The sequence below is a fragment of the Lampetra fluviatilis genome, chromosome 37, assembly GCF_964198595.1.
Source record: "Lampetra fluviatilis chromosome 37, kcLamFluv1.1, whole genome shotgun sequence".
Classification (NCBI taxonomy): domain Eukaryota; kingdom Metazoa; phylum Chordata; class Hyperoartia; order Petromyzontiformes; family Petromyzontidae; genus Lampetra; species Lampetra fluviatilis.
The window spans coordinates 3881601-3895294 of record NC_136311.1 but is presented as its reverse complement, the minus strand read 5'-3'; the positions used below and the strand labels follow the sequence as shown (position 1 = coordinate 3895294).

Genomic DNA, 13694 nt, shown 5'->3' with positions numbered 1-13694 from the left:
TTGCCAAGAGAGGCGATGACGAACAGCGCCGGCAATGTTCCCCTCCCGCCTCGCCATTGCTTCCTTCCTTCTGCCAGATCCCTCAGCTGCCACACAGGCGACACACGGTCGCCAGTGTCCACACACGTGTGTACGTACATCACAAGACAAAGATCCCACCGTATAGCCTGTAATTAATTGGCTATCGGGGCAAGTGCTGTTAAGCGAGCGCCTATGAAAGCCGGCAGAGCCCACGAGGGGGTGGGTGGCCAGCACTACGCCTGACCGCCTTTGTCTCCCCAGTGGCGACGTTTACACACTGCACCAGGTACTCATTTGAGGCCGAGTCGACCTAGGGGAGGCCCAGGACCTGTTCAGATAATCATCACTGGTGTTGGCCATAGGCGGGAATCGAACTCTGGTCGCCAGGTTCGTAGCGCAGCGCGCTAACCGCTACAACTATCACTCCCCACACGCACATAGACACGCGCAGACATCTGGCATGGCAAAACCGCCTTTGTATCCCCAATGGCGATGTTTACACACCGCACCAGAGTCGACCGAGGGGAGGTCCAAGACCGGTTCGCATAATCGTCGTTGGTGTTGGTGGCCGCGAGCGGTAATCGAACTCTGGCCGTCGGATTTATAGCGCAGCGCGCTAACCACGACACTACCGTGTGTGCGTAACTTTAATTACACACACATACATTCACTCGCGGCACCGCTGGTGGTGTTTTCCACTCAATTATTAACGCGGCTCGGGGGCGTGGAACTGCTCGGCCCAGGTGTGGCGAGTTCAGGCGAGGTGAATTGAGACGCGTTGAGGAGAGATGAGGCGATGGGTGCGGTAACTGGAGAGGTGCCACAGCCTGGGGGTGAGGGGGGGAGTGCGATACGCGCAGGGTCGTAGCCCCCTTAGCCCAGCGCTCCGTGAATAATTCATCGTCGTACGGGCGTCGCCTTCCCGTGCCGCCGCCGTCAGCTGAAACGACGACCCGTGGAGAGCAGCGTCGTCGCGGCGCGTCGCTGCGATGAGCACGTGGGTGCGAGGGGCAAAGGCGCTGCCCTGCAATTCCACGCTCGCGCCACCGCTGGCGGAAGGGGCCTTCCGCTAAGAGGGAACTCGTAAGAGAGCCCCTCCTCTGGTCTACACGGTATGCTCGGCCTACTCTTCCGCGCTGGACAGACGCCTGCCAAGATGTGCGGACGCCCGCACGTCACCCCACCACACGCGGCCTACCCATTGACTCGACTGCGGTGTGTCTATCCACACCGCTGGGTGGACATAGGTGGCGGTGGAGGAGGGGGCACGGGGGGGGAGGGAGTTAAGAAACTTGCCCCCCGTAATTTCAACTGCCACGCCGGGAGATGGAATCGGAACCAGCGACCTCCGGCTCACGGGTCCAGTGGCGCCGCTGCCAACCTTTGCACAGCGCGGTGCGACGCTGAAGCCATGCGACGTCCGTTTCATTTCCTCGGCGCTTCACGGCTCAGCACTCACGCCGAGCGCACTGGAGTGGAAGGGGTTGGCAATCATTCGGTTAGCGGCGTCCCACGAGGCCGTCCCCACTTGGCGAGGTCGCCCTCGCAGCAGGAGAGGCGCCGGGATCGTTGTCCCGAGTCTGTGAGCACGACGTTTAAAATGTATGTCTGCTCAACTTCTTTCGCGCCGTACATGGCCAATCGTGCTAATCGGACGCATGCGGGAAGGACAAACAAACTAAACACGAAAAACTGCTTTAAAGAAATTAATTTTCAAAATTATTTTTTTTTCAAATATGTACTCGGCACGACTGGGGCAAGGCTCACGGGGGTCACCCTGTGATGCACAGACCTGACCAGGGCTTGCTTCACATCTCACGGAACATGTTGCGGGTCTGCATGGAGAGTGGAGGAGGAGGTGGCGCCTTCCTGGTAAACCACAGCCGGTGCGAGAGCGATGACGAATGCGGTGGGCCGGGGCGCGGAAATATTTTCTGGGTCGCTAGTCCGGCTGAAACGAAGCCCTGCGCCTGTGTGAACCCGCGGGTGGAAGTTGCTTCGGGCAGAGTAGCACGACTCGCAATCGGAAAGTCGTGAGCCGAGTGGTTCAGGGGTCACGGCCACTGAGCCAGCCCTGCCGATAAACCCGAGTTCGAATCCGGGTTTCAGCCGTCTGTTACTCAAGTGAAGTGGGCTGATGGTTTGTGGTTTGTATTTTACTCTCATGTGAGAAGTCAAACGCAGTGATCCCACTCGAAAAATGACAGCCACTGCCATAAGAATGTGGAATTTCCACGACCGCCAGGAGAGACGAGCACCACCACCACCACGACGCTCGTTGGAGCAGGGAGACCCTGCGAGCGTTTATGACCGCAGCTTCAAATCGGACCGCTCCCAACACTCTCCAATGACACCCATGTCTGTAGAAGCTTCTAGCAACGTGGTTCGAAACGTCGGGCACGGGACCCGAAAACGTGTCGGACAGCTGTACAGCGAACAATCCACGAGAACGCACGCAGTCGGACCACTCCCACGTCAGGTGACCGCCTCGGAGAATGCGTCGCTGCGCACAGCGAGATGAAAACATCAACGGGGACTTACGAAGGAGACCGTGGCGGCGAGGAGAAGAATTCGCACCAGGAGGTTCTGGAACTGCTCGGCCACCAGCTCCCATAGCGTCTTGCCTGTGCACACACGCGCACAACAAAGACACAAAGATCCCCCGTATAGCCTTAACATACTGTTGGGGTAAGTGCTGTTAGCGAGCACCTTTTAAGGCCGGCACGGCAGACGAGGGGATTAGTGGCCAGCACCACGCCCGGCCGCCTTTGTCTCCCTAGTGGCGATGTTTTACACACCGCACCAGGAACTCATTTGAGGCCCAGTCGATCTAGGGGAGGCCCAGGACCGGTTCAGATAAACGTTACCGGTGTTGGCCGTGAACGGGAATCGAACTCTGGTCGCCGGGTTCGTAGCGCAGCACGCTAACCGCTACACTACCGCTCCCCCCACACGCACATAGACGCGCGCGCACACACACGGATGACAGAGGTACACGCAATGGGGCACGCGCATCATGCACGCACACACACACAGCCTCGGAATCTGGTGAATGCACAAAGCATTAAAAAGGGATCACGGGCCAGCGGTGCATTTGAATCCTCGGAATACTGATCCGGGTTTATCCCTTGGCTGAACTTGACTCGGTCAAGTTCAAGTGAATTTATTAGGTATAGCCCTGTGAGCCATTCGGCTCTTGAATCGGGTGCAACCGCAACAAACAAAAAACAAAAACATGAACAAGAAAACATCTTAAAGTGAATATGTGACTAAGTACAAACAGAAAATCCAAGAAAAGACAGCAAAATATTGCAGAAAAAACACCGTACACCAAAGCTGTGTGAAAAAATCCCAGTGGGATGCAAGTCAAACAACAACAACCACAAGACAACTTAGATTAAGGCCATCAGTCTTACTCCGTACTACAACAAACAAACATGGCTAAACGAATAAACTTTTCGAAATCACAAAAATAAAGCCATGAAAGCAATGAAACAGTGATCATAGGAACTGTGACGGAATTTTCACAATAAATGACATAAACAACATGTACTACCAAAACCCTGCAGCCATAGGGTAACGGCATAACCACAATTGCACCGAGCGCACGCTCTGTCATCCCTGCACCGCACTATTCCAGCCTCCCAGGAAGAATTCCCAAAGGTGAACAACAACAGATAAAAATGTCGATGTTAAAGCTTTCGTGACTGCAGGGATTCATCTTCTTGGTTCTTTCGGTAAAGTCACGTAGAAGGGAAGTAATACAATAATAAAAATAAAACATAATAAAATAATTCTCACGACGTTTCGGCCACAACGCAAGCAGCCGTCCTCAGGTGAAGACCAGGTCTGTCGGGGAGACAGCGTCTGAATGGCCACTTGCGTTGTGGCCGAAACGTCGTGAGAATTATTTTATTATGTTTTATTTTTATTATTTTATTATTTCCCTTCTACGTGACTTTACCGAAAGAACCAAGAAGAACAACAGATCAGTTGCAGGTGAGCCGTGCCACCCTCAAGGTTGTGCGAATATCACCGCTGGGGAGGCAGCGGCGGCCCGAGCGTGATATCCGGCCAAGCCCACCCCCTCGTGCACTCTGCATGTGTCAGCACGTGTGCCGATGGGCATAGTTGTCGTTGTGTCGTGTGTTAGTGTGTGTTCGTGTGCAAGTGCGTGAATGCGTAAGTGCATTAGTGCATGCGTGCGTTAATGCACACTCTCGTTTGTGCATGCGTACACGTGTGAGTGTGTACGTGTGTGTGTGCATGCGTATTCGTACGTGCGCGTGTTAGTGTACGTACGTGCGCGTGTGTACCTGCTTGTGAGTGTGTACGTAAGCGTGTTAGTGTGTACGTGCGTGCGAGTGTGTACGTGCGTGCGAGTGTGTACGTGCGTGTGTGCATGCGTGTTCGTACGTGCGCGTGTTAGTGTACATGCGTGTGTGTACGTGCGTGCGAGTGTGTACGTAAGCGTGCGAGTGTGTACGTGCGTGTGTGCATGCGTGTTCGTACGTGCGCGTGTTTGTGTACGTGCGCATGTGAGTGTGTACGTGCGTGTGTACGTGCACGTGTGTGTGTGTACACTGCAGCTCGCTCACCTTCTTCCGCTGGGAGCTCTGTTCCCGGCGAGGCACGCGCGGTGCGGGTCAGGCAGCAGCAGGAGGAGGAGGAGGGGGAGGAGGAAGAGGGGAGAGACACCGGGTGAGTGACTGACCGAGTGCGTGCCGCCAGTGAGCTCACGCCTCATTAGGCGTAATGGGGCAAACGCGCGCGAATTAGCGGCGCAATGCAAACAGCATCGCCTTGTTTCACAAATAGCAACGTGGGGAGGGGGGGCGGCGAGAGAACGCGGGACCCCCCTCACCCCCCCCCCCCGGCTGGCGACAGCAATTACATTCACCACGCTTTATAAGACACAAAGACAAAGATCCCCCAGATAGCCGGCAAAAAAAAAACACCGCATTGAGAAAAGTGCAGTTAGCGAGCGCCTATTGAGAACCAGCGCGGAACGCGAGCGGGTGGGTGACAAACACCACGCGCAGACCGCCTTTGTCTTCCCAGTACAGATGTTTACACACCACACCGGGTGCTAATTTAAGGCTGAGTCGACCTAGGTGAGGGCCCGGGCCGGTTCAGACGTCCGTCACCTGTGTTAGACGTGAGCGGAAATCGAACTCGGGTCACCGGATTCGTAGCGCAGTGTCCTAACCACTGCGCCACCGCTCCCCATACAGTAGACACACACCTACACACAAGTTTTCGTGCAAAGCGGAGCTGTAGTAACTCGTAATGCTCGACTCAGGGTCCATGCATATTCGTACCATTTTGCGTCAAGTTTGCCAATGGGGCCGTCCATAAATGACGTCACGCGATTTTGGACGATTTTTGACCCCCCCCCCCTCGTCACACGGCGTCACAAAAAGTCAGACCCCCCCCCTTAAAATATGACGTCACAAAGCTCTGCCCCCCGCCCCTCAAATCGCTTTAAACTATTGTCATTGTAGTGCGTATTTAATGTGGCGATGCACTCTGATGTTGTAGGAAAAAACATTTATTAAAAAGTCTATTTAATTAAGTAGAACGTGTTGTCTATATTTATTTAAAATTGCGCATTTCGATGTGACGTCACATTTCTCAAACCCCCAACCCCCTCGTCACACATCGTCACAAATGTCTGACCCCCCCCCCCCCTAGGTGCGTGACGTCGTTTATGGACGGCCCCAATGCAGTCGTTAGCGTTCGTTTATTTGCCCAGACTGGCACCCTCCATGTCAAGCGCCATCCCCACACTTGTCCGAGCAGAACGTGGCTTTCGTTAAAATACAAAAAAACCGCCTCCATTGTAATCTACGCTATTCATGTATTACTCATTCCAATTATATATGTGGCAATCGTTTCACAAGCATCCCACTTGGGTGAGGTGTGCTGTTGCTCCATAGGCTCAGGACGAAGAGACAATTTAGATGTTGTGTATATATATAGTGTTGAACAAGGGTAAGAGACAACCACATTTGGCTACGAGACGCACGCATTTAATCGAAATGGCAACGAGAAACTCCAGGGACAGCGACAATTTGGATGAATGCTCTCAAACTGTTTTCGATCTGAGAGACACCCACAAGCCACAAAATCGTGTGCCCGTGGGTCAACACAAGACAAAGATCCCCCTTGTAGCCTTCAACATACTTTTGGGGCAAATGCAGTTAGCGAGTTTCGCCTACGAAGGCCGGAATGGCACACAAGGGGGTGGGGGTGGCCAGGATTACGCTCGACCGCCTTTGTCTCCTCACTGGCGATGTTTACACACACACACCTACTCACGTTCAGCGAACACCCACAGTAAAACACACGGCCACTGCACACACATTCACATACGGTCTATTTAAACAGAGCACACACAGCCAGACCACACACACACAACATCAGTCATACACGGAATCAGAAGATTTATTTAGACTGGAGAAGGAATCCGATATGCTATGAAGCTTTTTTTCATAGATGTGCGGTATGGGCGGGTCTGCAGGTGAGTGTGAACACACTCTATGCAGTCAACACGCGCCTCTGACATGTATCCTTTGTTTACATAGTAATACTGTAGTCACCTATATCAGTTTAATAATTGAAGTTCTTTCAACTTAATTTAGTATATTGCACCGTGGTCAGTTCTAAAAATAAATCTGCCCGAGCCGTCGTGCGCTGCAGGGAGTTTGATAATTAACTTTCATTTAACACCGATTTCATGCTTGTCCAAAACGGGTTTCGATTCCTCGTGCGTGTTGCAAGTTTGTTTCTGTGGCTGATTTCTCTTCAACTCCAATGTTGTGCTTCATTTTTTTTAAATTTGCGTTTTTTTTGTAATGTTGGTGATCTCGGGTGACTCTCTATACCGGTCTCCGGAGTTCTCAGCTGGTTCACCAAAACAAATCAACTCGAACGCTCACAGAATACAGCACGTAGGCAGGCTGCTACTGCTGATGCTGGTGGTGGTGGTGAAGGGGGGCTCAGAAAGCTTCCAATCGACGAGCCACACCAGTATTTAGCACCGCGCGGGTAGCGGCAAACATTTAGCGATAACAGAGCGGTTTCCGTATTTAGCAAATCAAAGTGGATTGTGCGATAAGTTCCTTATCAAAAAGGTTATTGCCGATTGTAATAAAATATTTTTTTTTATCGGCGATGTAAAGATGTTGATACGATGCAACGTTTTGCCGACCCTGATGGCGCCAATAAATACATGTGCGTGTGGTATTGGTCCATGGACTCGTCACGACCGTCGGTCGGTCACATTAGCTCAGATGTTTTGTTGATGGTCACCTCATATAAGAGACCCATAATGCACTTCATCAGAACTGCTGCCGATGGGTTTATGTTTGCATACTTTCACAAAGGCTCGGTGCTTTTGTTTGTGTGTAGACGTTAGTGTTGTAAAGTGATGGTGTTCCCACGTGCACGATTGTTATTATTACTAGGATGGTATTATTCAGTTACGATGTGGCTCTTCTGATTCGCAGAGTATTCAACTGAGAGCTCTCATTTGGCACCACGCCCAAAAGTCCGCGTGCCGGTCAGGGCGGGTCCCGGACCTTCGAGTTCCTAAAATAGCCACCGCACGATAATTTGACGTGGGTTGTGGTCGCGTCTTCATACGAGGTGGGTTTCTGGTTCTCTCCCCTACCAACCAACCATCCAGGCAGTGCCGGATTATCCCAGTAGCACAAGTAGCCTGGCACTTTCAAGGGCCCCACGCTAAATGCTTTCAAGCTATCAATTCCGGTTCAGTGATTCTGCACTTGCTCTATTACTATAGTACTATACTGCCTTCAACTTTTTGAACGACTGGGTGTTTAAGGTATTATCTGGCTGTATAGGAAATGAGAAAATCAAATACTTTACTATGCAAGTTAAACATTTGTTTTATTATTATTTTTTATTTAGGGCCCCTTTATAACATATGCTACAGGCCCCGTATGAGCTTAATCTGCCACTGCATCCAAGTCAACGTGCAGCCTATTTGCCAACCCACTGCTGGTCGAGGGCCTCCCCAACGCCGCGTTGGCCGCGGGACGGCGTGCTTATTTCCAGCCCTTAATTTCAGCCGGAACAGCTCAGAAATTATTTTGGCATTCCTGCCGTATCCATCTCGCCCTCCTTCGTCCTCGTGATAGCTGCGTACACGCGGTGGAGTGCATCACGCATGCGCGAATAATGCTTTAGGGTTACCAGATGTCCTCAAAGACAGTACTGTACTGGAGAATATAGGACTATTATGGAAAGGCATGCACTGTCGTGGCAGGAGTGGTAGTACCTTACGCTGACACTCCGTGTCAGCCAGGCAGTATTCTCTCCAAATCAATGATAACGCCCTTTCGCTGCCCATGAAATCCTGAGTGTAAAGACTTGTTTTTTCAGGAAGGGTCCTGCTACGTTTGGCCAGCTTTAGAAAGGTACGCGTTTGGCTTTCGCGTGGAAGGAGGCCAGAGTTGCCCTGAGAAAACCCACCACGCGTACGAAGGGAGTGTCGCAACGCAACGCTCCGCACAGATAAAGTCATGAATCCAGTGCAGCCACTCGCCATCATCTCGTGTACGAACTGCCACGTCGCAGGCCAAACCTGTGACACCCGGTACCACATCCGGTACGGGCAGGCGGTCTGCCATTCAAGCGCACGCAGGAGGGAGACGGCCGGGATGGTGTCAATTGTTGGGTCGTTCTTTGAAAAGCCAGGAAATGTGGGACTGAGATTCTGGCGAGCTGCGTGTACCGCACCTCGTGGACATCAGGCCACGTGCCCACAACCCGCCACGTGTATACACCACGCAACGTCTACACACCACAGCATCTGTACACACCGCCACGCGTACACACGAGAGCACGTGCGCACATCACGTTTACACACTACGTGTAACTCCACAAATATACACATTACATTTGCCCATCAGTGACATCACAAGTGTTGAGAGGGCAGGTTATGAAATGCTGCCGATGATGAGGATGCGTGATTATGATTATGTAATGCGCGTTTTTTTTTTCTCAGAGGAGAAAAAAACCACAAACACAAAAACTCGTTTGTGGAATTGCGCCACATAAATAGGGAGGGGCAGCAAGCCTTCAGGCCCCCCCCCCGGGGCCAGCACTGAGACACGGGGTTGATGGATCACTGTGGGATGAGTCCCGTGATGTGATTATCATGGGCTTGGGCAGGCCACGTCACAGCTATGCATGTACGTTTAACTTCTTTCGCACCGTACGTAGGTTCGGGCTAGAATGGTGATTGGTGGTCGAAGGACGAAATGGAACGTGACCCGAGGAGACGGAGCGATGAAATCGGCTCCCATGCAGGTGCTGGGTTGCAGGATCTAGAGGTGGCACGTGTGTACACGCACCACAAAGACACACATATCCTCCATACAGCCTTTAACAGACTCTTAGCAACCACCTCAAAGGTCAAGGGGGTAGGTGACCGCCTTTGTTTCCACCAGGTATTCGTTTAAGGCCGAGTTGACTTAGAGGAGGCCGGTTCAGAGAAATGTCACCAATATTGGCCGGAAGCAGAAATTGAACTTTTACCCAAAGACAAAGCTCCCCCGTGTAGCCTTAACAGACTGTTGGGGCAAGTGCTGTTAGCGAGTAACACCTACGAAGGCCGGCACTGCACACGAGGGGGTGGTGGGTGGGCAGCACCGCGCAAGGCCGCCTTTGTCTCTCCAGTGGAGATGTTTACACACCGCACGAAAGTCGACCTCGGGGAGGCCCAAGACCGGCTCATATCATCTGTGTGCCTATGTACGTCTCTCTCTATGTATCTCTGTGATATCTGTCTCTACTTATATGTCTGTCTATATGTCTCTGGTTCTGTGTTTCATCTCTCTCTCAAATTTTGCATTCTCAGGAAGAACGTAATCAACCAGGTAAGGTGATGACTGTTATGTTATCCGACTCTCTGTTGTATTACATTACATTTCTAAGTATACTAGATTTGTGTTTCTATTTCATTTATACCTGATGATGATTGCTTGTGTTGCAATCGAAACGTCGTATGCTAGTATTTAATTTATTATTTTCTCTTTATACGTGACTTTACCGAAAGAACCAAAGAGCATATCATCGTCTCATTGGTGTTGGTCGGCGTGAGCGGTAATCAAACTCGGGTGACCGGGTTCGTAGGGCGGCGCGCTAACCGCTGCACCACCACTCCCACGCAAAGCACACAGGCACGCGACCACACACAGTACTCACGCACAGACGCGCTGGTACAATCACATATGCACACACACACACATGTACACGCGCGTTCACACACACACACGCCACAACGTACACATCGTGATGTGCGTATACGTGGAGAGTGTGGGTGTATACGCGGTGTCGACACGTTCTTCTAGATTTGAAGCTTTCGTGACTGCAAGGATTCATATTCTTAGGTTTTTTCGGTAAAGTCACGTAGGTAAAAAAAAATAATTAATAAAAGTAAAATAAATATCGACACGTTCTCATTGTGTACATCCACCCGCGCCACTGCGATTGTGCCAGGCTAGGTGCGCTTCTAAATGCCATCCTGAAGTGAAGTCAAATTCAAAGGCTCTCTCACGTTCACACTCACGCGCACCCTCCCACGTACACACTTTCACTCGACTCTGTTTGGGGTTTGTGTGTGTGGACCCAAATACAGAGACGAAGAAGATCCCCCCAACACAGGCTGCTGCTGCTGCTGCTGTTGTTGTTGGTGGTGGCAAGTTGCTGTTAGCGAGCACACATGGAGAGCAACACGGCACACGAGGGCGGAACTATAGTCCATCCCACGGCCGCCTTTGTCTCCCTAGTGACCGACACATCGCACCAAGGTACTCGTGTTGTTTTTTTAGACCGAGTCGACCGAGTGGAGGGCCCGGGACCGGTGCAGAAATTCGTCACAGATGTTCGCCGCGAGCCGTTCGGGTCGCCGGGTTCACAGCGCAACCACTGCGCCACCGCTCCACACACAAAGACAAAAGATCCCCCTTCATACCCCGAGCAGACTGTTGGGGCAAGTGCTGTTAGCGAGCACCTATTAAGGCCGGAACGGCACACGAGATGGTTGGCCAGCAATACGCCCGGCCGCCTTTATCTCTCCAGTGGCGATATTTACACCCCACGACTCATTCGAGGCTGAGTCGACCTACGGGAGGCCCAGTTCCGCTTCATATAATCGCCACTTGTGGTGCTCGTGGAGCGGGAATCGAACTCGGGCCGCCGGGTTCGTAGCGCAGCGCTTAACCCCCCCCCTTCCCACACAGACAACACGCACGCCGCGTGTACACACATCCACACACATTCACACACATCCACGCCAAACATTCCAGGCACGCCCGAGCGAAGCCTGCGCCACCGGGAGCCCCCCGCGTGTCCCCCCCCCCGCTCTTCAGACGCAGGGCGTGGTGTGGTGGCTGGGGGGGGCAGGAATGTGCCCAGGTGTGGCCGCACTGCCCCCCCCAGCCCCGAGGCGGAGTGACGCGAAGCCCCACGGAGTTCAGGTTCGACTCCCCCGCTCAGGTTGACATGGCAGAGCCAGCCACACACACACGTACACACGTACACACACACACGCACACACACACTCGGCGACACACACACACATGTACACACGTACACACACCTCGTCAAGCACAAAGACAAAGAGCCTCCCACCACCTCCCCCTGTCCCCGTATTTCCTTAACACGCCGTTTGGGGCAAGTGCTCTGAGTGAGCAACTATTGAGGCTGCCAAGGCGTAAGAGGAGGTGGGTGGGTGGCCAGCAACGCACCAACACGTACACACACACGCAGCGACACACACACACACACGTACACACACGCAGCGATACACACACGTACACACAAGACACGCACACACACGGACAAAGATATACGCAGCTACAACAAACGCAGCACACACACACACAGCCACACGTACATACACAAAGACTCCCCGGATAGCTTTATCAGACTTTTGGGGCAAGTGCTATTAGCGAGCACCTATGAAGGCCGGGAAGACACAGGAGGGGGTGGGTGGCCAGCCCCACGCCCGGCCGCCTTTGTCTCCTCAATGCTGATGTTCACACACTGCGCCAGGCACTCGTTTTAAGGCCGAGTAGACCGAGGAGAGGCCCAGTTCGGGTTCAAACATCACTCGCCACCGACGTTGGCCCGCGGCCTGGAATTGACCTCCGGTCGACGGGTTCGTCGAGCGCAGTGCGCTAACCACCGCGCCACCGCTCCCCACACGCGTCTCATGCGCACGCAGAGCGCCACCGCACGCGCTCGCACTTGGACTCGTAAACAACTCGAGAGAGAAGAGCCCCCCCCCCCCTCAGACGGAGCTTTCCGGCCTCGACGCGAACTCGACGGCGGGAATTCCACATTCACATGACGGGAGCCCGTCAAGCGCTCTTGACATTCCCTGCCGGGATTTTCGCTCGCGTAAACGCGGCTCAAGCACACGCGCACACACCCGTGCAGGACACGCGCAGTCGTGACGAAGAGTAACACACACACACGCGCGCACACACACACACCGTGTAGAAAGTCACACACCACCAATCGTATGCGCGCACACCCGTGCAGGAAACCCACGCACCCACACCACGCACGCACGCACGGACACCTCACCCACCGTTGGGACCGTGCTTTTTTCGCAGAATCACCACCTCGTCTTGCGACAGCCCCTTGGTCTCGTCCACCCCGAAATGGGCCAGGACCTCCTTCGCCTCTTTAACGTAAGAGTTATCCATCGCCTCCGCCACTCCGCCTCCCCTCTTGCGCTGCCGTCCGCAGGAACCCCCTGCGCTTACGATTGCTGCGCCGTGCGTGCTCTGCACAGCTGCAACTTTCTGCTTCCTCCGTGCCTCTTTCTCCCCTACTGACTCACGAGCTCGGAGTGCAGAACTCTCTTCTATAGGACGACGCGTCGCCTGGCTCAGCCCCAGATGGAGCTGCGTGCTCCTCCCGTCTTGGCGGAGTCGAGGGAGGAGGAGGAAGAGGCAGTCTCAACCCCCCACAGTCCCCGAATCCACGCCTCGCCTCCACCCAACGTCGTTCAATTAATTTCCTCCTCCCTCCTCCCCCGTCCTGCGCCTCCTCTTCCCCTGCCCTTCCGTGTTTTGATCAGAGTTGGTCCGTTTGGGGAGGCATGAGCTCTGCTAGGGTGGAGCCATCTAGAGTAAGTTCAACCGCGTTTTACTTTTACAATACAAGCGTGGCTCTCCCCCTGCCTTTATGCCCGACAGCTCCTGCTCTCCCTTGCTCACGTCTCCCTGCAGGGACAGCGGCCCTTGACAGTACTTTATTCATCGTCCTTCGTGTAAGCCAGGACAACTGGAATGCGTGTTACAAATATATTCCCTGCCATAGGAATGTGGAATTTCCACCACTGGCTCAGGGACACCAGCAGAAACAAGCTGCATCCGGTTGCTCGTTTGAGCAGGGAGACGGACTTTAAAAGGTAAAATAATCTGCAATGGGATTGAGTCTCTAGTCGCTTTTTTTAGAGCCCTACAGTGGGAAGTTTGGCAAAAGTTCCTGTTTAAATCATGACTAGATTGCACGTGGGAAGAAGCCGAGTACCGGGAGAAAATCCCACGCACACCGTGGGATAACTCAATTACACTTATACGTACTGTGCTATAAATGATACCTACTTGCTGTACTGCTATTATCTG

At 53.1% G+C, this 13694-nt stretch overlaps 1 protein-coding gene across 1 annotated transcript in view; it reads right to left on the bottom strand.

The window, feature by feature from the left end:
• The window catches only part of LOC144945264 (sarcoplasmic/endoplasmic reticulum calcium ATPase 1-like), a 43334-nt gene extending 30253 nt beyond the window's left edge, over positions 1-13081 (bottom strand). The window contains exons 1-3 of the mRNA XM_078873646.1: positions 12650-13081; positions 4620-4637; positions 2563-2645 (exon numbers count right to left, since the gene is read on the bottom strand). Of these exons, the coding sequence (XP_078729772.1) occupies positions 2563-2645; positions 4620-4637; positions 12650-12767 (219 nt within the window). The 5' untranslated portion in view covers positions 12768-13081. The remainder of the gene's footprint in view (positions 1-2562; positions 2646-4619; positions 4638-12649) is intronic.
• Between the last annotated feature and the right edge of the window lie 613 nt (positions 13082-13694).